At 38.2% G+C, this 26266-nt stretch overlaps 1 protein-coding gene across 4 annotated transcripts in view; it reads left to right on the top strand.

The window, feature by feature from the left end:
- The window catches only part of CADPS2 (calcium dependent secretion activator 2), a 538020-nt gene that overhangs the window by 370427 nt on the left and 141327 nt on the right, over nucleotides 1–26266 (top strand). For all 4 annotated transcript variants that reach the window (XM_066262196.1, XM_066262195.1, XM_066262194.1 and 1 more), the window contains exons 12-14: nucleotides 8687–8823; nucleotides 11350–11537; nucleotides 24752–24853. In XM_066262196.1, coding sequence (XP_066118293.1) covers nucleotides 8687–8823; nucleotides 11350–11537; nucleotides 24752–24853 — 427 coding nt within the window. The remainder of the gene's footprint in view (nucleotides 1–8686; nucleotides 8824–11349; nucleotides 11538–24751; nucleotides 24854–26266) is intronic.

Here is a 26266-nt window from a genome sequence, read left to right as displayed (position 1 = left end):
AAATCAGTTTGTCTCTGACTTTGAGCTCAAACTGTGGCTTTTCGATCAGCACCCTTTTTCTCTTAAGATTCTGCACTATGGAAGTAATATCTTGACATCCGAGTTATTATGCGTCAAACAACTACTCCCTTTTCTTTTTGGCAACCTTTGGTATCACATGGGGCATCTTAAACAAAGGCACTTAAGTCAAATAATTAAAGATGGAATGTGGACACCAGTCACCTTTATACTTTCAGGTCTAAACTGTATACATTAAAACTCACCACAGTCCACCATCACGTGATACCACTTCAGGCACAGTCTGTGGACCTTACTTCCATTTCTCCCTTCCTGGCTACTGGACTGTTCTTGTCATACACGTAACTCCTACCTCTGCTTGAAATCCCACAATACATTGCTATTAGTTTATTGCCTTAAACAATTACCTTTTAAAGACATTTAAATAATATGAGAAACTGTTATGTAGTTACCCATGTGGTTACCACCTCTGAGCTCTGCACTCTCTCATAGAGATATTTTATTTCTTCTTGAAGGACTTCCTTTGATTTTTCTTGCAGTGCAGGTCTGATGGTGATGAATTCTTCTCTATATATGAAAAAGTCCTTACTGTTGTTTTGAAAGATTTTCTTTTTTCAGTACTATAAAGATTTTGTTCCGCTGTCTGAAAATTTGCTTTTATTCCCTCTGATGACAAATGCACCATCATTTTTGTTTGCTTCTTTTACATAACGTGTCTTTTTTTTTTTCGTCTAGCTGCTTTAAAGATTTTCTCTTTGTGCTGGTTTTAAGCAGTTTGATTACGATGTCCCTCAGTGTGGTTTTCTTCATGAAAATGTTCTTGACGTTTATTCCGAGAAACAGTTGAAGCTAAGTTACTTGGAAATAGTTTGATCCATTCAGATTTTGCTTTTCGGTTTTGTCAGGTGGAACCAAACAGTGCGTAATAGGGTTCATTGTAGCCACATCCAAAGATTCTTCTTAAGGACTCTGATGATGACCCCTGAGTTTTGAGGTTTTATATTCTGACTGTTGGGAACAAGTATTGTTCCAGGCTCTGTGTGAGTTTGGGGCACTGTCTCCTCTAATGGGTGATCCTTTCCCTGGCTTCAGATAGTTCCTTCTCATGCATGAGGTATTTAGTATTCACCTGAATACTGAAGGAGGTGGGGACAGGGGCAGGAACAGTGCCATCCCCTGCCCTGTGGACCCAGCCCCCCCCCCCCCCACCATGCCTCTCTGAACTGTTAGCTCTGTCTTCTTAACTCAGGGAGAACGCTGGGTTCTTGTTTCAGTGTTAACTTAGGGCAACTGTAAGGCCTGCCTCATTTCTGTCTCATCTCCTAGGAATCGCTCTCCTATCTTGCCTGATACCCATTGTTTTGAGAACTATTTTTTTTTCTGAATTTTTAATTCTTTCAAGTGGGAGGGTAACTCTGTTTTCAGTGACACCACCTTGACTAGAAGCACCTTGACTAATGATTATTTTTCACAAGTCAGAGCAAGATTTCTCAGCCTTGGCACTATTAAGATTTTGGGCTAGTTGGTAAGTCTTTGTTTCGGGGGTTGGGGAAAGTTGTCCTCTGTATTATAGATGTTTAACATCATCCCTAACATCTATCCACTAGATGCCAGTCGCACACCTGCTCTCCCCACCCTCTGCCTATTTCTTAAGACCAGAATATCTCAAAATGTTTTCAAATGTTCACGAGGGCAGGGTTGAAGATGGGGGTAAATTACTCCCATTTGTAACCCCCATTGAGGTTACAATGACCTGAAAATCATTTTTGTAAAAACATCTCACTCATTCACTTTTGTTGACATCCTAAGTGCAAGGTAGACCCAAGAAGTCTGCTGAGCTCATGGACGCAACATATCTTGCACACAGGGACAAAAAACGTGGTCAGGAACCACTGGCCTTAACATTAACAGACAATACAGAATTAATGAGTTAACGATCTCACGATCAATTGATTCAGATAGCCACTTAATCTCTGTGTGACTAAACCTCCTACTATTAATCAGTGTATTTTCAAGGCAGTGCTGAGCAGGTGGATTGAAACCAAATTGTCATCTTCTGAAAGAGCGAAATTTATTCTAGAAGGCCAAAGTGTTTCAGTTAGCAACAGCTTTCTTGTATTCTGGGCTTTCAGTAAAGTTTTCTAATAGAGCATACTCTGCTGCTTTTATCTTTCTTTAGATAGGAAAAAAAATAATTAAAGAAGTGAGAAAAATGTGTTCTTACCTCAAACAGATGATAATACTGAGTGTAACATCTATCAGAGATTCATGGGCCCCTATAGAAAGTTGCGCCCCTAGTGTTTATCTCTTGGAAGAACAACTTTCAAAGTCATTAGTAGACACCAAGAAATAATAAAATCAATGTGATCATCTATGTCCATGAGTCTCAATTTTGTATCCCACCTATGTATAGAATTATACAGTTCTTAGTTTTTTCTGACTTACTTATTTCACTCAGTGTAATGTTATCAAGGTTCATCCATGTTATCGTAAATGATCCTATGTCATCATTTCTTATGGCTGAGTAGTATTCCATAGTATATATGTACCACATCTTCTTTATCCAATCCTCTATTGAAGGGCTTTTGGGTTGTTTCTATGTCTTGGCCACTGTGAACAATGCTGCATGAACATGGGGCTGCATGTGTCTTTACGTACCAGTATTTTTGAGTTTTAGAAATATATACCCAGTAGAGTGATTGCTGGGTCATATGGTAGTTCTATTCTTAATTTTTTGAGGAACTACCATACTTTCTTCCATAATGGTTGTACTACTTTACATTCCCACCAACAGTGAAGGAGGATTCCTTTTTCTCCACAGCCTCTCCAACACTTGTTATTACCTGTCTTGTTGATAATAGCTAATCTAACAGGTGTGAGGTGGTATCTCATTGTAGTTTTGATTTGCATTTCTCTAATAGCTAATGAAGATGAGCATCTTTTCATATATCTGTTGGCCATTTGTATTTCTTCCTGGGAGAAGTGTCTGTTCATATCCTCTTCCCAACATAATCAAATGTCAAAATGATCTGCAGATGTTTTCTCTGAATCTATGTACTCTAGTTGATCAATGTCATCCTGTTAAAATTGTCTAAATGAAATTTTTAAAAATCAATGTGATTAGTTATAGAAATAAATATGTTTCTAACCCACTTAAATATGCTTTGTTTTTTATTTCTTTGCTGACTCATAGCTGGTAAGGGTAAGTATTTTATGATTTTTAAAATTTTGTGATTTTGTCTTCACTGTATAAAAAATTTTGTGATGATACAATTTTTGAAGGACAGGTATAACCTTGATTACAATGTGAGGCTTCTACTGTCTAGATAAACCCAGAATATTTAGGTTAATTTTACCATTTATGAGACGAAAATGTCTATTTTTGCCACAATAGAAAAGTAGAAACAACCTATTATCTACCATTCATCTGGGCATGAAGGTGACACAATAGCTTGCAAAAAAAAATGCTCCATAACATTAAGTAGAAAAATGCTAAATCATTTATGTAATATTATTTTCACTAAGTGAAAATAATTTAAATGTAGGTAAAGTTCTACCTAAAATATTCACAGTGCATGAGTTTAATTGGAGGGACTAGTTGCTAATTCATTTCCTCTCCTGAACTTTCTTTGAAGCATCAATATTATAACTTTAAAAAATAAAGCTCATTTTTAAATCTCAGCAAGCTGAATGTTTAGGGATAGTCATAACAAAATAATAAATTTATAAAATCAAACTTATAAGACAACCTTGCCATTATTTATATCCTGAAAAAATAATAGTATGTGTTTATAGATTCCCTGATAAGAGAATCTAGTCTACTTATCTATTTTTTGACTCGGGATATATAAAAATTTTCTCTGCCTTTTGCCTGACTGACAGACACCTTCAGTTAAACAACCTTCTTTGCTGTTTCCAATCAAAATATTATGCAAACACCTTGTTTTTTATTTTTTCCCTTAACTCACATATGTAGTACAATATGTATGTCAACTGATACAGCCCAACACAATGCTGGTGGGCTTCCAGTCATAAGTTAATGTTGAAAGTGAACCAGAGAAGTTACCTTTTCAATGTTAAGCCAATTTTTAATCCTTAAATTAGACTATAAATTTGCATTTAATTATAGAACCTAGTTTTCCTGGTTGATCTAATAAATTAAATTTCACACTTCATGGGTAAAGAATGTCTTACTTTACATTGACTGTATTAATTTAAATAAACGTTGAATATTGGTTTACTTGGCCTGTGGTTGTAGGTCTGTATGTGTTGATTAAAATTGTCATTGGGTGAAAATATTACATGCCATTTGCTGCAAAAAGCAGGATGTGTAAACCCACCTATCAGTTTTTAATCAATTTAGCAAAAACAAGCTAAGGAATTATGTGGGTCAATAATAGAGGTGTGAACAAACTTCTACTTGATATATCTATCAACCGTTTTTTCTGGTCTCAGCATAAAACATGCATACATAAAACATGAAAGTGCCAAGCAGGAGGATCTGTCTAAAATTTTAACGTTAAGCTCTTCCTATCAGTGTCTGTATGGGTGCTGTAAAGAGAAGTGGTGTGTGCTTCTGTGTGCTACTTTTTACAGCCTGTAAATTTTCAAGTCAATGTGAGTTTGAGCTGAAGGGAAAGTATAGCCAAGTGTAGTAGCAGTAAATGCAGCTCCAGGCAAGCTTCTAAACATAGGATAACTTGAAACCAAGTCACTGTATTTCAGTGTTCATGGCTGCTTAGTTCAGCTGGGGATTTTGCAGGGGAGGTGACCATTACCTAGCAGCACCCTCTTCTGAGTCCTTTTGGTGCTGGACTCCCAGGTCTGGACACTTGAGTAGTCTCAGTTCTAGTGAGTGGCCACCTCTTCTCCCTCAGTGGTCTCCTTGCCCCTTCTCCCAATCTTTGTCCTCCCTTTTCCCTTTCAAAAATGCTTCTAATCTCTCACAACTCCAGGAGCAGGAAAAAACGCAGCATCTTTCAAATTAGTTGCAGAGAAAGAGTTCACATTCTGAACTCTAACTTAGATGCCTTTCAGGGACTTGGGTTCATGACCCAATGCTAATAATTTACACATTGTTTTCTGTGCCAGCTGTTTTCAGGTCAGCGTTGACAATCTAAATGGATACTGCCAGCCTATTTATTCTTTTCTCTTGACTTCCAACAGCTATTACCTAAGGAAAATGTTAATTCTCAGGTTCCATTTGAAGAAAGCTGCTCTAATTCCTTAAATCTATAGCAAATAGTAATCTTTCTCAGTTTGGTTTTTATTTTATCTGCTGTTACCACACCTGGTGACAAGACCACCTCAAGACGTTGGAGCCTGTATCCAACTGTTACCATAGAAACGCTCTTCAATTACCATGTCCCACATCTGTAGTTAGTCCATAGGTTAATCATCACAATTTACAACAGTTTTACAGTACATTGTTGAAGCTAACTAATATCTTGTTGATTTCTTTTGATAATTTTTATATCATTGCAGAAGATAAACTAAACTGAAATTTGTCATTATCAGTGATCATTTGATTAGTGCCATGAATAGTTTTCCATTTAAAACTAGTCACCGTAATTTTGTGTTATTGTAAACATGAATTGAAGATAACCCAGAGTAGCCCAGTTTTAGAGCAAGTCAACAAGCTTTCGATTTTGTTGTGTGAACGAATGATTGAAAGCGGGCTTTCCATTTGATCTAGATGATATCTCTGTTTCCTGAGAGTTAAAAGAAGAGATGTTATGCCCACAGAAAGCTATAGGAAAATATTCCTTTATGAAATTAAGAAAGAAAGTAATATCTTAATGACAGTTGACTTCCTGTTTTACTTTAATTCATGGAGAATTTGAAAGTGAAGAATTTCTCACACAAGGAGATCAAAACTGTTGCCTTTTCAATTTATTTTTCTATGTAAATTCATGGAAACTAATGGAAAAATGGTACACAGTGAAGTATATTTGCATAGAACATTTTGATTGTGCTTCTCAGACATAGAAAGCAAGAAGTCGAGACAGATGCCTGGTCTTTCCAGCCTGTGTTTGGAAGATGGGACAGTCCTTAGGAGTGCATTGTCTTTTCATAGAATTGTAACCCTGGAGAGATTATAAGGTGTCTTGTTTGTTGGTTTAAGAATATTTTTCATGTGTTTTCTTTCTTTCACTATAGAATCTGTATTTTTGACTTAAATTACTATTGTGAATATTATTTTTATCACTGATAGCAATTGGAAAAGTGATTTTTCAATTTATGGGTAGCTCAGAAAAGCTTGTCACATTAGTAAGTTTATGATTTAGAGTTATATCTCATGAGGAAAATGCTTCCTAAAGTAAATTTATTTTTGAAACTATGACTCATTGTATAAATGAACCATAGATTAATTTTTTAGGAACTTGTATATTTTATTTAGGGCTGTATACTTATTGCTTTAAAATAGAATTTTTTTTTTATAAGTCAGAGTCACAGGGAACAGATGGCCGCTGTCATAGGAAAGAGGGAAAAGGGAACCAGATCAAAGAAGGTGCAGGGATTGGCCAAAATCATATATACGTAACACACATGTACAGACAACAGTGTTGCAGCAGCCAGAGGGAAAGGGAAGGGTGATGGTAGGAGGTGGGGGACCAGAGGGGTGGGAAATGGGGGTGTTAAGAGACTCTGCATGGGACATGGGGGGCACAGTGTGAGTGTGACATTTGAAAATATGTCAGCATAAATGAATTTAAAATATTTTTTAAAAAGAAATGTCCTTTGAAGAATTAGTTGCAGTTGAACAAAATGTACTTAATGCCTAAAAAAAAAAAAAAAGAATTTGTTTCTGTAAACCTTTATAGTTAAAAGAGAATTGTGGATTTTTTTTCTCTGAAATATATTACATACCCTGTTCTCAACAGCTAAGCCATTAATGGGTGTTATTTTTAACTTCTAGTTATGACCTTCTTTGCTGAAAAAAAATAATAATGACTAAAACTCAGCAGATGTTTTATAAAACTAGTAATTTGATTTCATAAAGGTGATAGCAAAAGATTTTTTTATTCAGATAAATGGAAAAATAAGAATTCTAAGATAAATTCTTTAAAATAAATGTAATCTTCTGATTTTACACGTTCCTTGCATTTTTCAATATTCTGCCTCCTACTCATTTGTTATTATTTTACATTTTCATATATTTAATTTTCTATTAAAAGACTATAAGGCATAAGAATAAAATACAAGAGAAGTTAAATTATCTCATTTCAGAGTTCAGGAAAAGCAGTTTAGTGTTCATCTAATTAATACTAATATACTACATCCAATGATTTAACCATCCAGGTAAGTACTAAAAGTAAAGGAAAACATATGTTACTTTCTCTGTGGATTATAACCTCATACTGTACATCATCAATGAATGGCCATTCATTACTTGCTAAATTCACCTTTCGATATGATAAGATGTATATTAGTTGGTGTATCTTTTGTGTGTGTGATTCTGAAAACCCTTCAGCTTGAATTATATAGCTCTTCCATCCACAAATATGGCTGAAAGTTGAACTTGACATGGATCGATATGATCTGGGCTAAATATCTAAATGTGACTGATTATGTTAGCATCATGTCCACAGATCAATATTGAGTTTTATTATGAGCCCGACTCTATAATTGGGTTGAATCAATAAACTTTTGTCTCCTTCCCTTTGCAATTTTAGGATTGCACCCAGATAGGTTTTCAAAACTGCATTTATCTTACACTTATGACTCTGCCTCTTGCAATGACCGGAAATGAGATCTCTCTGTGAATTTTAAGGAACAATGGAGCTTTGGCTCTACCATTGTGTGGAGAGTCCACTTTTATCTTGATAACTGATTGCTTGACCAATATGCGCAACATTTCTAATGGAGCTAATGTAGTAACACCCAGCCCTTCTTTGGGACAGCGTGTGGCTCTTTCTCTCTATCCTCAGTAAAGAACTCACATTGAAGACTTTGACAAAACATACCATTAATGAAAGCAATCATAAAGGCTTGCCTTTTGACAAACCCGCAGGGTCTACGGGCGTTGAAAGATGCAATCTGCAAAGAACAATGACTTTGGGCCTTTGATTGAAGTGCCATGTGGGACGTTAGGCTTTGTCTGCATATTTGCACAAACACGATGCTGCCTTTTTCATGTCTCTTAAACTTGAAGCTTGAGAGCGTCCATTGCCATTTCTACATTAAGGTTGTTCCCATTAAAAGCGCCCTACAAATAAAAAGGACTGGAAGTGGTCCAGCTAGAGCTTGTGTGTTCATTTCTGCCCCAGTTTGCCATTTGGAAAGCAGGCTTCTAGCCATCACTACAAATAGACGTGAGTTCTTTCCCGGTCAGTTCCTTGAGTCAATATGTACTTAAAATGCATCAACTTTTCTTAAAATTGAAAAATAAAGATTATTTCACGATGAAATATGAGAAGTAGCTTTGAAAGAAAATAGGATTTCCTCATTTCGAGCGATTGGCAAATTGTGTTCTGTCATTTTTAGGTAGGCTCCCCCCAAACTGCAATTTACACTCATGTGCTGAATTCTGGGCGTCGTGTTTTACGTAATAGAACGTAATCGTTTGTTGTGATGAGGCATGCATTTTGTGCTTTGCAATAACTGCATTTGCCCATTATTAAACCAGAAAAATAAATGTATTATGCGTGCTTTCCTGAATATTCAGATGCAGACCGTTTTCAGAAACATGGCATGGATGAGTTTATTTCTGCGAATCCTTGCAAGCTGGACCACGCCCTCCTTTTTAGAATACTCCAGCGGCAGACTTTGAATCACAGACTGAATGATTCCTATTCTTGCTTGGTGAGTACCAGGCTGCCTGGCTAGGCCCCTCCAGGTTAGAATTAAAGGGGGTTAAAAGTGAGAAATACTTGGCGATGAGGCGGCATTTGAGCCCTGACTTGTTTAATAACAGTAGTGAGAGTTAGTTATGAAGGATTCCAATCGATTGCTTCCCAATTTGAAAATTATACACTTGAAGACCACCGCTGTGCCACTCAATAGACAGGAGCATAGACTCACACAGACTCTGAACTGTGGCTTGTCAGTCCCCCTGGAGAAGGGCTGAGTGAAAATAGAAGGCTTTAATGAACATGAAAACCCTCCGTGAGAGGAGTTACTAACCCCTGTACAGACATTTTAAGGTTGGAGTTCTGTTCGCCCAATGTTGAGATATTTTTTGTTTCTCTCTTTTGCTCCTGGAAAGACAATCTAAGTGCCAGGGAGAGAAACAGTGGCTCGACAGTGGGGCCTGGGCACTAGGTGACAGCAAGGCTTTGTTACATCTAACGCTGAAAAGACGATTTAATTTTTTTTTTTTAAAGAAAGAAAAAGGAATTATAACGGGCAGCTAAACTGCTATTTGCTGAAGCCAGCCAAGATTTGGGACACAAAGTATAATTTTAATTATTTTTTAATTTTTCCATTGATTTGAGAGAGAAAGAGGAAGGGGGAGAGAGGGGAGTGGGAGAGGGAGAGAAAGAGGAAGAGAGAAGCATCAGCTCGTTCCACGTGCACTCATTGGTTGCTTCTCATTGTGCCCTAATCAAAGCCATGACTTTGGAGCCAGTACAGTGTATCTACTGAACCACCTGGCCAGTGTCACAAAGTATCATTTATTTTTATTTATTTAATTTATTTATTTATTTATTAGTATCATTTACTTTTAGAAGAGTTGTTTGGCTTCTCCAATGTGGACATTAAATGACAGCCTAGGAATCACTTGTGCCTTTCCAGGGATTATATTGTTACTGGTAATTTCTCTGGAATTTTTCCAGCCAGAATATGCCTATCGCCATTTAGTCTCTTGGCTATTGAACATGGTAGCTCCGTGCAGTAAACTTACATTCTTATTAAAAAATGATTTCGAAAAGAACGCATTTCCTGCTCATGAAAGGTGTTTCAGTCAAACAACTGATTGTCAAAATTACACTAGTGGTTTATTAATTGATTAGAGACTCTATATTAAGTACTCATTATTTAGCAGGTAATTATGTGGTTGGAACCTGATCTAGCTCTACCTTCACAATTACGTGGTGAGTGAAACTAATTATCGTCAACCTAACATCTTTCCATGAACTTGCGCAGGCAGAGTGAACCTGTGCGAGGGACCGTTTGCTCTTGGATTCCGCTCCGTGGGGTTAGTTACTGATGTCACAAGCTGCTTGGTTATGTGGAGGACCCCATGTGTCACTCAAAGTCTGAAGGGAACACTACAGTGTGTCTTCAGCAGCACCCAGAGGGGAGTGAACATGGTGTGATGAGAGTTTGGAGGCAGGAAGACTCTGGATGGAGATCATGGCTCAGCAATTGATTTGTAGTGTGATCTTGAGCCATTCACCAAACACCTCTGAGCTTTAGCTTATATATATACATATTATATGTAACATGGATCTCATAATAACAAGCATGCATGATGATTCTAAATATTTAATATACATGTCACTGCATAGATATATAACTCTGAGTCTAGGCTAGTGCCCGCACCATAACCACAGTAAATGTTCTGTGGCTCGCTCTTCTCTCCTCCTCCTGTCTTTCCTGCAGCTCACCTTTCTACATTTCTCACCATTCTGTTCCTTCTCTTGCATGATTTTTCTGCCCCCTTTTAAAACCCTCCATTTTTCCATTTTAATTGTTTTTATTTTAAATCCATATAATTCATCAAAACATTTCATAGAGCAAATACTAACTTTGTTATATTTGTCATAGAAAGACAAACAGAATGAGAACAATGTCTCAAATATTTAAATACTCAAATAATACATGTTTACCACTGCTAAATTTACTGAAGCTGTCTTTTTTTAAATTTTATTTATTTGCTTATTTTTTACTGATATGCCCTGGCCAGGGATCGAACCTACAACTTTGGCATGTTGGAACAATTTAATCAACTGAGCTACCCGACCAGGGCCTGAAGTTTTCTTTCAGTTCACTTTATAAAGCGCTTTCAGTAACTGAGCATTTCCAATGATAGTGTCTGTTTTCCCCTTCTCTTTTAAATTGACTCAGGGATTGCATTTATTTGGAATCTCATTTTTGTGACCGACAGCTCTGATACTCTGAACAAATTTGACTAGATTTGAATGACGGGGAGAACAGGTCGCCCATGCCTGCCGTGGCAATAGAGAGGATGGTATTAGGTTGCCGGTTTACAAATCAGTTCCAACATTGATGACTTGAGATATTCTGAAAATAATGTGTAACATACCACTAATTTAAAAAATGTCAAAAGACACTTTAATTCAGCTTCTCTGTATAGTGCCTAGTAGCGCCTTCAGGAAAGCAGATCTTAGTACAGAAAAAAAAATTTTTTTTTCTCTTTTGCAGGGTTGGTTTAGCCCTGGCCAAGTGTTTGTGTTAGATGAGTACTGTGCCCGGTACGGGGTAAGAGGCTGTCACAGGCACCTGTGCTACCTTACGGAGCTGATGGAACATTCGGAAAATGGCGCTGTCATCGACCCAACCCTGCTCCATTACAGCTTCGCCTTCTGCGCCTCTCACGTGCATGGCAACAGGTATTTAACTTGCAAACATGCAGGGAAATGGATCAGTCTGACTTGGGAAGAGAGAAACATGTGCTTTGCCATTATCACCTAGTAACAGATTTTAAATAGCAAACACTTAGAAGAGAGAGAGAAGAAAACCCACAAAGAAAAAATGTACATCACTACGCTGTTATTTTAGGTGGGCTGCACTTTAGGTGCCTTTTTGCCATTAGAGCCACTTGGGAAAGAGAGAGAGAGAAAATCTGAGATGAGAAGTCGCCTGAGTCCTTAGGGACTGCCTAGTGCCAGGGTCTGCGGAGCTGGAGTATCATTGGTATTTTGTTGTAATGCATATGTATGTCTGGGGAGGTGGTGTTAACAGGCTTGTGTACTCCCAACAATCCTGGTTTTTCCACTGTGGAATAAGCCATCATTAGTAAAACAACATAAATAATGGAGTTTATGTAGTATATTCTCCCAGCCCTTTCTCTAATCTGCACTTTTGCAATAAGTATTGCCTATTTAGCACCACAGTGATCTTATCTCTTGCTTTACCAAAAAGGCAAGAAATCACCTAATGTAGACCCCCAAAACTGTGTACCTCTGAGCTTAAAATCTCTCCATGTCACCCTCCTGTCTTTTCTTACTCCTGTTCCAAAGAACCTAGGGCACCTCCCACAAAGGAGGTACCCTTCTCCCATCCCCTCTTTCCCTTCCTTCAATTGATATTCCATCTCTTCCTCCTTGTGGCTTTCTTCCCGCTAACCTGTCTAAGCTGCACCTAACCTCACTACATTATAGCGTGGTCAAGACATTCTGACATTCTGAGGTCAGACTGCCTGGCTTCCGATGAATACTTATGAACTGTGTGGTGTAAGTAGGGCAAGCTTTCTCACCTGTCTTTGCTTCATCAACTATAAGAAAGACGTAAAATAGTATCTTTCTCAGAATGCATAAGTTGTGGTTGGGCTTCAGTACATTAAGAAGCATGGGAGTGGTCAGAAGTGTTAAGTGATACCTTATGTCATCTTAAGTATTGTTACGGTGTCAGTTGCCTTTCCATTGTTCTCTTTCCGACCAGTCCTCTGCACCTGCTCTGGTCTGGCCCGAGCTCCTCACAGGCCAGTGGGCTTTCTGAAGAGGATTGCCTAATGACCTGATCCAGTAGCCTCGGCACATCTTCACCCTCCTGACTCTCAGAGAAGAGTTGATGCTACAGTGTCCCTGACCCTATGCTGCTTGTCTCCCTGGAGGCAGCACTGTCTCCGCTCTCTTCTCATGTATTGCTTGACCAACTCTTCGCTAATAGTTCCTGTTCCTCCAGACTCTGAGTAGAGTCTAGTGTTTTCTTCTCTCACATGCATTCTTAAACTTGCTCTCCTCTTTCTGAGACCTTTTCCACTTCAGTGAAAAATTCTACTTCAGTGATCTCATCCCTTTCCACAGTGCCAACCATGACCTCTCTCAGTACAAATACTTCCAACCCAATTACACTCCTAAAGAACACATCTCAGTCAACAATCGGGGGCTCACATGTCCTGCTGGGACTTTCAACTCTCTGTATGTAAAATTAAATCTGTCATATTTGCTAACTCAGCTCCTGTACCTCCCTTTGCTCCTAGCAGAGTTCTTGACAAAAAAGTAACACCCCTGGGAGAAAGTAAGTGTTCAGTAAATATCTGAGGAATGAATGAGTGAATGAATGAATGAATGAATGGGTTAATTATTTGTGCTGTTATCACTTCCATTCACAGTTCATTTACTGTTCATTCATCTTTTTCTTTTACCTCCTTTACCCAATGTGTTGCCAGTGTGAATATTCTGTCTTCACAGTATTCCTCAAATCTGTCTTTCTACCCTAATTAATCTGTGTGTCTACCCTAATTCTGGCCTTCACTTTTTTCTTGCTTTTCCGTCTTTATTCACCTTTCTATTGCTTTTTTTCTCCCTATCATAGTCTAGTATTCACCTCCTAAGTTACTGATTAATTTTCACTATGCTCCCTATCAAAAAACTTCAGTGATTCCCATTTGGTTATTACATTAAAAATGGATTATAGTATCAGCATTTTTCCAATATTATCTCACTTTGTCTAATCAGTATGAAGTCCAAATATTCTTCGATGGGATCTCTATCTCAGACAACCTGTTTATTTTCCCTACAATGTTTCTGTTCTCAAGTTTTATAACAGAGCTCACAGAACTCCTCGAAGAAGACTTGTTAACTCATTCAGGCACTGAAAAGCTTTTATTTTTAGTTCTCTTAGGAATTTTATCATGTATGCTTATATGCTATACACATACCTGCTTCTATACCACTAGATTATATTTTGAAGGTAAAAACTAGTCTCGTTCACCTGTTACCCTCTGCAGCCCTTCCCATGGTGCTTTGCACACTGTGGGTGCAAAATGAATGTGTTGAATTCAAGCTGCCACTGTTGCCATTGTTCATCCCACAATCAAAGTGATCCTATTCTCAGACTCTCTTCCAGCTTAGACTTCAGTATGGACCTAGGCCTTACTTGGAAATTGGGGATGTTGCAGGTTGTGGTGGTTTTTCCCATCACCTCCAATGAAACCATCTGCCCTCAAAAAGTTGAGAGGTGGTGAGAGAAGCAGACACTCGGGGTAGCCACTGTGTGACAGCCAGCGCGTGAGGGGCTGTTGTCCTTAGACTCTTCCTTATCTCTGGTCCCATCCGAGCTCCTGACCAGTGGATATCACAGGGTAGGTCTCCAGTGTTAGGGAGCGTTCTGAAACACAGGAAGATGAACGAAATGAAACAGACATTACCCAACGCAGTTGGTATGACCAGTTATTTCTGTCGTTAACACAGAAAGGTCAATTAAGTTGAAAACATGAAGTAGGAAATTAAGCTAATGCTTCCCCAAAATGTACGTGTTGGAGAGACATTTTAATGGAGAGTTACTGAGGCAACTGGGAGCTGCTGCCACTGCCTGGGAGGCAGCCTGATTTGAAGCTGTGGGTTGCCATAGTTACTTTTATTCTGCTAAAAGTACTGTTTTCTTTATCATGGGACACTGTAAAGTGTAATCGAAGGTATGTTAAATGCTCGTGCATATATTAATAGTGCACATTAAATCCATTTTCCAGGTTAAAATGTGACCATATGCAGGTGTCTCCGAGTGGTGGTTTAGAATAGAAATTTGAGTCAGTCTCTGATTCAACATTTAGGTCACAGGTAGCTTAAGAAAAAAGGGAAGGAAGAAGTGTTTAATTTTTAGAGTCAATCAGGTGTCATTCAGGTATGTCATGCTGCCACAATGAAAGAATAAAAAGAGGCAGAAGATCTCTCCTTGAATCTCGACTCTGGTATTTGCAAACTGGCCCAGGTGAGGCGAACCACTTAACCTTTCCAAAACTCAAAGCCCATAGGTAAAAGGGAAGACACTGATATGCAGGTGCTCAATAATTATAAAACATGTAAAATATGTCCTTATTGATTAGTTGTCATTCTCATATGCTTCTCTTTGTCACCCAGACACAAGGATGTAAATTGTGAGGGAAGGAAAAACATGAAAAATGGGTGGTTAGAGCTGTAACATTTTACGCTAAATGGAAGTATTTCAGTGTGTATGTCATTATACTGTTAATTTCTCTGCTAATAGAATAGTCAGGTTTTAGCAACTTGTCCTTGTGGAGGGAAAAGAAAAAAGCGTCTCTTCTCTATGTGTGCATCATCTGATATTTATGTAGACTTTCATTCAAAATGCTGTCAATGTCAAGCCTGTCTTTCCTGTCCCTGTTTGCCATAGCTTCCTTTTATGATCATTTTTACATCTGTAAAGACACACATTCAGAGAGTCATTTTGCTCATTGCCTGAACTACCTCTATCAAAAATTCAAAAGGAGGAGAGATTGCCTTTTGTCGCTGCCTGATGTGAAGGACGCAGCGGCGTCTGGATGTGAGCTTTCTCCGGAAGCGCATCCTTCGGCAGACACCGCGCGCTCTCGGCGTGCTCCTCCTTGTGCAGACACATCTCGTCTGAATAGCACTCGGAGGGTTTCAGGAAGAAAAGAATAGAGTTAAACAGAAAAGGTCTGGCTGGTGCTGAGGCTGAGAAGGAGAGGAGGAAAGAAAGGGAGACAGAAAACAGCAAGTCAAGGACAGAAGCAGACACGCACCGGCGGGATGTGAGACACATGTATCTGTGAATAGCACAGCCTCTCTCTCAGCGCAGGTGCCGCCGAGGACTGCCAGGGACGAGACAAGAGGCGTGCAGAGACAATGCTTCGCAGGGCAAAGTTCTAGGTTGATATGTGTGGTTATACAGCTTGGTTTCCCTAAGTCAGGCTGAGGGTGGAGAAACGAAAGCAGCAACACAAAATGGCTTTTCTGTGTCAATGTAATGGAAGCCACGTGGTGCATTCACTGCCTCTCCTGTGGTTTAGGAGGGCCATCCCTGAGCTGCGGCAGGGCGACAAAGGCCAGCTCAGATGTCCTGCTTCCAAGTGTAGCATGGCTGCAGTTTGCCGTAGCAAGTGACCCCTGCTTTCCGGGGATTCCAGGTCGGATCACAGAGTGGTAGACAACCTCCATGGGCATCAGTCAAAGCCTAGCACAATACTTTCATCTTCACCTTTCCTCTTATGTGTCACTTCAGCAATCATGCTGCACCGTCTTGCCTCTGACTTTAGAGAGAATGCTGCAATTTTGAGTAAAATCGTAGGTAATTACATCAAATAGGATTCTTACGAGTTTTCATTACCACTTCTTAATTCTAGTCTTGACTGTACAGCGTGGAGAAATTAAATGTAAATGCCATACACATTCTGAATCTAGAGAGTCACTTCTGGGATAGGGGAGCCATCAGATCAAATGTCAAAACAAGGTTATCCTGTGTGAGGCTTCTTTTCTGAATCTTTGAAAAGCTACGGAACAACCTCGATCTGTCTCAGACCTTCCCAGCAGTAATATCTGTCCCCACCCAACCTCGAGTTTAATACTTAAGCAAGCATGCCTTTCAAAACAAGATAGGTGCAAGCAGCAAAGGTGAGTGGCACAGGGAGAAGCTGGGAGGTTGGAAATGGCAGTGAGCTAGCAGTCTGACCATTTGTCTTCCTGTCCTGGCTCTGATGCCTGGGGGCTGTTTTATTTTGCACAACTGGTCCTGTCTGAGACTCAGTGTCTCATCTGTTCACTGTTATAAGAATATTAGTCCTGGCTGGTTGGCTCAGCTGTTAGAGTCAGCCCAGTGTGTGGAAGTCCCAGATTCGATTCCTGATCAGGGCACCAAAGAAGCAACCGTCTGCTTCTCCACTCTTCCCTTTTCCCCTTCTCTCTCTTTCTTTCTCTCTTTTCCCCTTCCACGGCCATGGATTAATTAATTTGAACAAATTGCCCTGGTCACTGAGGATGGCTCTGCTGAGCCTCCATCTCAGGTGCTAAAAATAGCTCTATTGTGAGCATGGCCCACGATGGGCAGAGTATCAGCCTCAGATGGGGGTTGCTGGGTGGATCCCAGTTGGGGTGCATGCGGGAGTCTTTCTGTCTTTCCTCCTCTTACTTGGAAAAGAAGAAAAAATGTAATTGTATACTTTATACAATTGTCTGATTTTTCTTTTTTATGCTTTTCCTTACTATAAACTCTTAGGGTAAGGATCATTTTTGTTGTGCTTGTATTGTATCCCCAGGAGGTAGTTAGTTTTTCAATAAATATTTGTTGACTAAGTAAATGAAGGGCATTGGCCATCTATTTACAAATTTTACAGGTAACATCTTGGGACACATCATAAATAGAATTCACAATTAATGCCCTTAATTAAATGCAATGATTTTCATGCGCCACAGAAAGATCCTACATAACCAGCAAGATTGATTCATTTTTACCATAGTAATTAATACAGTAATACTCCTTTTTATATATAAAATTAAAAATGATTGTAACAAATGATAAAGACCACAGTTGATGAAGTTGCAGGGAAATTAATAATTCCATGCACTATGGATCAGAGTGTAAGCTGATAAATGCTTTCTTAAAAAGCACTTTTGCAATGTGATTCAAATGCCCAGAAATATTTTTCCATTTGGTTTGGTCATTTCAGGCTGCCGTAACAAAATATCATAGACTGGGTGGCTCAAACACCAGAAATTTATTTTCTCACGGTCTGGAGACTGGAACTCTCGATATCAGGGTGCTGGAATGGGCAGTTCTGGGGAGGACTCTCTTCCTGGTTTGTAAGCGGTTGCTTTCTCTCATAACAGAAAGGGAGACTGCGGCTCTTCCTCCTTTCATAAGACCCCCGATCCTATCAGATTAGGGCCTCATCCTTGTGACCTCTTCTAACCTTAGTTATCTCCTAAAAGCCTTTATCTCCAGATGCAGTGACATCAGCAGTTAGGACTTCAATGCATAAATCTGAAGTGAGGACTAATTTATTCTATAGCACCATTTAACCTAGCAATACACTTTTGGAAATTTATCCCAAGGAAACATTAAGGATGGGTTAAAAATATATAGTATAAAATATATATATATATATTATAAGATTTGTTATTGCAGCAGTATTTATGGTAGGATAAATGGAGAGGAAGAAAGTTTTTAATTTTTACTAATGGAGTATACTATTAATAAATTATATATTCATATAATGAAATATATTGATACTTCCATTAAAAAGTAAATATTAGAATATATTTAAGTGATATGAAAAATGTTTACAGTTCATTAAAAGATTCAATTTATGAACCAGAAAGTTCAATAATATCCATATTTTATAGAAATAAATCTAGAATTATATTTATAGAATTGCACTACCAGTTATTCCTGGTTGGGACATTTATAGGAAATTTTAATTTTGTCTCTGTGTTTTTCTGAATTCCTTCATCCATTTATAGTGTGTATATAGGCCTTTAATTTAAAAAAGTGTCATTTAAGAAAAATAATGTTGTGATATTGATATCACAGAATAAACCGTAATACTCTTTATTTTTATCATAAAATCCTCTTGATTTTTTCTCTTGAATTTTAGAATTTTGTGCTGCATTGATTTTAATTTGGATTAGTCCACAAATATCTGTTGGTTCAGTGCAGGTCAGCTCAGTTAGCCCACACCTCAATAAAACTGTCCTTGACGTATCACTGCCTTAACACAGAAACTGTCACAAAATCCTGTATCTTCATCGAGTCGGATAATTGCTGTCCCTGTAGAAGTGTCTACTCTTTTAAAAACTCCTATGAAGATAGGATGCGTAGGAAATCCAAATAAGGAACGCAATAGGGGGGACTGTTTGGAGGAAGAGAAGAGTGATTTTAAAATTTTGTCTTAAAAATCTTTTCTCATAGATAAAGTACTTTTTCTATCTCAGTGAATGTCAAGGGGTCAAATTAACTTCTTCCCTGGATGTGTAACATTTCAGGGGAAGTAAAAAGACACTGATTATATAACATATGACCAAAAATACCTATTTTGTTTGAAACAATAGTAGGTATTATAGATTGGAGAACAAAAACAAGAAGAGAGTGTTGTTTTCTCCCTCATCTTCCATCATTTCTTATTCAGGTTGGGTCTTCCTCTCTTTCTTATTCTGTTCACAAATGGATGTTGGTGGGAAGTACACCAGTGCAGAGTGCCTCCTGCCTGCTGTGCTGTGGCGGCATTGACAATTGAGAACTGCCACCCTGCAGGTGTCTCCCCTTTAGAGGAAGCTAGGATCTCATACATCCCTCATAGTAGAAGGCAGGTGAAAAGAAGCCTAAAAGAAACTCAGAAGCTCCATAGACTTTGTCATTTGTCCACTTGCTTACAAAATGTCTTTTACCGCAACCAACCAAACTACCAGGACAAACCAACTTGTCTGACGAGCTGGGGAGGGAGGAGACCTGTGGGTGAGGGTGAAGGAAATGGATGGCGTCAATCTACCAGACTGCTCTATTCAGTGTTAACTCCTGGTATATTTATTCAGCCCACCAGCTTCCTGAGCACTGGGTTCCAGGCCACATGCAGACTCCTAGAGATGAAAAGACAAGGACGCATTTACCGCTCACGGATCTGGAACCTGTTTAGCTGATGACCGTGACTGAGGAAATAACCGTAGAAGTTAGAGTTTTCATTAAATAATAAAACAAGTGTTCATCAGCACCAAAGGATGCTTTTTAACTGGGAGTTGTGGGGCAATCCCATGACTAAATGATTTGGGGACAGGCTGTTTAAACAAAGTTAAACAGATTTCTTGACTTTCGGACTTCTCAGACTCTTTAATATGCCTTGGTTGCCCTATGAACCTCCAACTAGATCTTTTTAAACAATTTGAATTGTTCAAAAAAAAAAAAACAGCACTTGGGTGGTTTAATCTTTCTAGTTGCCATTTATCACAGGACCATTGTTTCTGAAAACTCAACAACCAGTAGGTCTTCCTTACTCAGACTTACCCTGATAAAATGAATATTAGTAAACATGCCAACATTAGGTTTTACTGGTCTTATGAGTCTCTGAAATTTTGTATTATATGGGAAGAAATGCCTATAAAATGTGTGAAGTGTAAATTGTTCAACCAAGAGAAGTGGAGCTACCAGGTTAGTTCATATCTGAATAGTTAAGAAGATTCTTCATGACAGTTTGCCTTCTGCCCAAATGTCTGACTCTTTAACCCAGTTTTATACCCTTTTCCTCTTAGATCTTCCCTGAGCCAAAGCCTATTCAGCCTTTAACTTCATGGAAACTGATTTCTTGTCTGAACTATCCCAGAAGTCATCGGAGAGAATAGGAAATAGATCAGTGACCTCTTGTTTTTGAATTGTCATTTTTTAAAACAATCTTTCTCAATTTAGAGCTTGTGTTGCACTCATTACAGAAGGAATTGGTACTCATGACAAGATATCCAGTCTACATAAAGGATTCCTTTTTGTTTTAATGCTTAATCTGTCAGATTGCTGAATAGCACAAATTATAAAATTCTTTAGTTCGTGGAGGAATTGAGTGAAATTAATTTATTATGGCCTTACTATAGGTGGGACTATTTTTTGCATGAATCTGGCTTTCAAAAGAGACATTGTGCATGTATGTGCACACATGTATGTCACATGTGACAGTTTCTCTTAACAGAAAATGTAACCCACAGGTAGGCTGTTTTCCACAGGGAAAGAGCTCCCAGGCAGGGGGAACAGCATATGCAAAGGTCCTGAGGCAGAACATACTTTATATGTTTGCAGCTAGATAGGAGGCCAGTGTATCCAGAGTGAGGGGACTTGCTGTGAAGGGGTAGAGGAGCTCAGTGTCAGTGGCAGGCAGGAAGATCATATAAAGTCTTGTAAATTATTATAAGGACTTCACCTTTTACAATGATGGCCACCATTACAAGGCTGTGACTTATGCTTGAAAAAGGCTCACAGTAGTGAGTTGCCAATACTCTTGACAGGAGACTGGAGGAGAAACCAAAGAGGTTGTAGCTGTTCTCAGGAGAGAGCTGATGACACCCAAAACCAGAGGGGAGGCAGTGGAAGTGCTGAGTGGTAGTCTGGTTCTGGATAGCTCTTGTGGTACAGCTGATAGAAATTACTTTAGCCTGACCAGGCAGTGGTGCAGTGGATAGAACATTGGACTGGGATGCAGAGGATCCAGATTCGAAACCCTGAGATCACTGGCTTGAGTGCTGGCTCACCAGCTGGAGCACAAGGTGGCTGGCTTGAAAGTGGGATCATAGACATGACCTCATGGTCGATGTCCTGAGCTCAAGGTTGCTGGTTTGAGCAAGGGGTCACTGGCATTGCTGTAGCCCCCTGGTCAAGGCACATATGAGAAAGCAATCAATGAACAACTAAGGTACCTGAATGGAAAATTGATGCTTCTCATCTCTCTTCCTTCCTGACTGTCTGTCCCTGTCTGTCCCTCTCTCTGTCACATACACCAAAAAATTACTTTTTAACTGAGTTTATAATGCTATTAGTTCAATTCTCTTACTTCCCTGAGTCTACTCAGTAAATATTCATAAGCTATAACTAGTTTACATTTTTCTCATAGCTTCTGCAAGTTCCTATTTTGCAGTGTGAGAAAGAGCAGAATATAGGACTTCCTTTTTAAGGTTTTCTTTTTAATTGACTTACTGATTCAGTGGATAGTATTTTAAATTTTATTGATCTTTAAGATTTTTTGCCTTATAATAAAAGTAACAGAAAATATTTCTAAAGTGTATGCATTTACAATAGTCCCATCATTATTGCTTCTCCGGTAACGCTTCCATTTTCTACGAGGGTTTTTTTAAAATTGCTCTGTATTATTTTCTTTCTGGGGGAAAGAAAATAATGCATGGGTACTAAGAGCATTAGCTTTGACCTGACCTGTGGCAGCACAGTGGATAAAGCATCGACCTGAAATGCTGAGGTTGCTGGTTCGAAACCCTGGACTTGCCTGGTCAAGGCACATACAAAAAGCAGCTACTACGAGTTGATGCTTCCCACTCCTCTCCTCACCTTTCTCTCTAAGATCCATAATAAAATCTTTTAAAAAGAAAGAAGGAGTACTGGCTTTGGAATGCAGAAGTCCATGCTCTGGCACTTGCCAGCGTGTGACCTTGGGGAGGTAGCCTATCCTCCCTGAACCCTGGGAGCTTTTTTCCTTGGAGACTACAGCAGTTAGGCTTGACTGCATCAAAGGTGCCATTTATTCCCAATAATTTAGATACTGAATGTCGCTTCATATGCCTGATATTCAGTAGATAATCTGAAGTCTACATTAAAATGAGAACATGTGAATAAAAGCAATTCCAAAATATTGAATGTATTTAACCTGTCAGATGTGTACCTAATTTAGTAATAAACTCAGTAAAATGACCCTTAACTGTGTCTAATAGTCTTTATCTTAGTGAAGTTTGACCTAAGTGACATCCCCATGACTTATCTTTCTTGCTTTTCCTCCTGGACCCCTGGCTCCATTCCAAATGTAGGCATTGTGCCCCAGGGAAATTTATGACAGGATAACTTGCTCTTTCACTGTGGATGAGAGTTGAAGCAAACAGTAAAATTCACTCAAACATAACCATGAGGCATCTGTCAGAGAGCAAAGCCAAAGGACATGTCACTTATTAGAACAATGAGTTCTTTTCTATTTTCCATCAAGTTTGCATAGGTGTATTTAGTGAAGTAATCATCTGCAACTTTGTGGTATGAGTTTTTATTGCTGTCTGTTACATAATAGTTTGTGTCAGAATGCCCAAATTCCCAAATTGTTAATTTATATAGAACTTTCCAGTTGAACTTTTGTGATCATTGTCAATACATACTCATAGGTCACAGGCTAGGTTTCATGCTACCATTTGCTCAATGAGAATTGGCTCTGAAGTAATATGGGGAAAAGATTCATTATTAAATTATTATAGGACCTGGCTGGTTTGCTCAGTGGGTAGAGTGTTGGCACAGCATGTGGACATCCTTGGTTCAATCCCAGTCAGAGCACACATGAGAAGACCGTCTACTTCTCTTCCCCTCCCTCTCCCCCTCCCTCTCCACCTCCCTTTTCCCTTCCCTTTCCCCCACCCCCTTCTCCCCTCCCTCTCCCCTCCTCACATCCAGTGACTTGATTGGTTCAATTACCAGCCCTGGGCGCTGAGGCTACCTCAGTTGATTCAAGCATCATCCCCAGACGAGGTGGTTGCTGGGTGGATCCTGATCGGGTTGCATGCGGAAGTCTGTCTTACCATCTCCTCTCCTCTCGCTTAAAAAAAAAAATTATTGTGAAACATTGGAACTGTCCCATATTTTATTGCTCTATAATTTATAGATCAGACTTTCTTTTCTTCCTAAAAAACATTTGAAAGACCAGTACTTTGCCATTCATTTTTCTATAGTTAATATTCAAATACATTCTGATAGGGAAAAATGTGATGTATTATTCTGATTTTATAGTTAAATAATTGATCTTTCCCCATTTAGAACAAAAATGTAATTGTAGGAAATATTTTCAAAGCATAAATTCTACCAGCATGTGAGTTTCTGAAATAAATTATTTACTCTATATTGGAAAAGAAATTTAAACTTAAATGATGCTTTGATATGAATAAAAAGGTCTTTATGTCAATGAGATACAGGTGTGACTTTAAAATTTAATTGCTTTTTATCCTAATTGACTAGTTTACAAGAATCACAGATACAAACACAGATATACTTTTAAAAAAACCTGTGGGAACATCAAATAAAAATCTTGTTGGAAAGTTATTTTAAGCATTTGCTTTTGTTTTTCATAATCTTTGTTTCTACCTATCTTACACAAAGATGTTAAAAATTAGTAAGTTGAAGTGAAATGCATAAATCTTTTGGGAATTAAAATATAGTCTTTAGAATAATTAGCTGATAGAGGAAGAAATTATTTGTGTTAATTATCAAATGCAAAGATTCATTTTGTTGAAATAGATTTTGAAATGAATATGAGATTACTATATGCTTTTCTCTGTGTTAACAAAGACAGTTAAAATTTATATGTCCAGAAGTTTAGGTGGTTGCTATACCACCAATATATCTTATATTTTATAGTCTCACTAAAAGATTTCTGTTCAGTCGTCATAGCTACTTATAAAAATCCTAATGAAAACTCATATTGATTCCATAGGGATATTTGGTTAAGCACAAACTATCTTAAAACATAGCTGGTCTTTTCTCTCTGTATGTTTTTATTCAAATATTTAATTTTTATTTATAATATTTATACAGATACATTAATTTTAATTTAAACAAATTTAAACAAAATAATGTGGGACAATAATGCACTACTTGTATCCACACCAAAACTTCTATATATATGTTTTGATAATTAAAATTACATCCCCTATTCCACATTAGCTTAATTTGGAAGAGAAGCAGTTAAGACATTTTAGCTTGCATTCAATATTTTTTTTTATAATGTTTCCATTAAGGGGATAGTCATTTATTGGTCAGATGTTTGGTGCACTGTAGAACACTTTTCACTGCCTTTTTCAAGGACTATTCATTGTTTTCTGTAGATCTGGAAAATATTTATTATAATCCTTTACCTTGAAGGCTGTTGAAAACAGAATAATTCCATTCCATTTATTTCAGGTCAGAAGAGGAAAGCAAATGACTACAAGTATCTTCAATAAATTTTCACTACAGATACCAATAATATGTATACTCTATACTTATAGGCAATTTCCTTAATTATTTGTATTTTTCAGGTAACTGTATACATGTGTGTATAGATACATAGCTATAGATATAAAATATGTAAAAGTAAATGTTCTAGCAATATAAATGACTGATTCTGATTGTTTTTCAGGCCTGATGGAATCGGAACAGTTTCAGTGGAAGAAAAAGAGAGATTTGAAGAGATAAAAGAGAGACTGTCTTTCCTTTTAGAAAATCAGATAAGCCATTTTAGGTATATACTCTCTTCATTAATATAAGATGTGCTTTATTATTTTGCTCAACACTCCAATCCCCTACAAATGTTTATGTCCTATGTCCTTGTGCAACTACTTCACAGTTAGTAGCTTCTCCACGCTCATCAGTGTGGTCTGCCCCCCAGCCTGCTGGTCAGTTTCCACTGCTCATTGGAGTAGGCCCCAGCCTCTGTGATGTCTGATCCTCTGTACTCTGGCTGGCCTTGTGCATCTCACTGGTAACAGCTGTCCCTCTCTCTATATCACCAGGCAAGGGGACTCTCAAGTCCACCCTCATCGCAGAACCTTTCTCAGTTAAGAGTGAGCAAGCTGAAGTCTTATCTATGCTCTGCACTTACCATGTGAGGATCATACACATTTCCAGAGTTGTTATTTTTTTAAATTTACATTCTGTGAGAATGAGGACCACAGTGTCTAGCACAGTACCTTGCTCAGAAAATGAACTATTGACTCTTAAGAAACATTTTCAGAGTGAAAGGTAAATATCTAGGTAATTTCTTTTCCCCTGAATATAGTTAGCTCTGTAGAAACTAATAGTAAAAAACAGAAATGTGCTAATACATTTTTTTTCCTATCCTGTTTATTATTTGATCCTATAAAATGTTGCCATGCCCGCATATTGCATCTTAAAGCATGTCTGTCACATTGAAGGTATGCGATTTGGAATCAACCCATGTGAATACTGAAAAAAATAAAACGCAGTTAATGTTTCCCTTTAACAATTTGAAAATACTACTATTTAATCATTTGAATGGTGTAGAACTCGCTGCTCTGGCTTCAGTATCCTTATTTGTAATATGAAAAGCTTAGACTGTGATTTTTAAATGAACTGAAAGGAAGAAATGATCAAAAGTTATACTGTGCGTCCTTCCCCTACATTAGTGGTTTCCTCTGGGGCTGGTTCCTCCACCTTAAGGTAAGTGAATGAGGGAAGACTTTCATTGTCACAATATCCAGGCACAGGGACAGTCATTTAGTGCTGGGTTTAGAAATGTAGTGCATGGAACTGTCTCACATTGGAGAATTGTTTTGCCTAAAAGACCAACAGACTCACATTAGTAAACACTGTTCTTGAGAACAGTCAAATTTAACATACAGGGTTTAAGATTGAAATCTCTGCTGATTTTTTTTTTCTTAATGGAGACATGAGGGAGGCTTTTGCATTTGCAGAAAAGGTTTCTATATCTGCAGTTAAAAGTGTTTACTCTTAGGTTATGTAGAAACCCTTAAATTTATTGTCTGTGTCTTTTGATCAGCTAGTTTTCCAGTTTTGGACATTGAGACAGAGCTTGTCATTCAGTTCAGTATCTGTGTTATTTAGTTCAGTATCTGTGTTATTTGTGTCAGTGCTTTCATGTACAAGTAACAGACCCTTCTTCAAACTGGTATAA

The sequence above is a fragment of the Saccopteryx bilineata genome, chromosome 2 (assembly GCF_036850765.1).
Source record: "Saccopteryx bilineata isolate mSacBil1 chromosome 2, mSacBil1_pri_phased_curated, whole genome shotgun sequence".
NCBI classification, from domain to species: Eukaryota; Metazoa; Chordata; class Mammalia; order Chiroptera; family Emballonuridae; genus Saccopteryx; species Saccopteryx bilineata.
The sequence above is the reverse complement of the archived record's forward strand: the minus strand, read 5'-3'. Positions and strand labels throughout refer to the sequence as shown.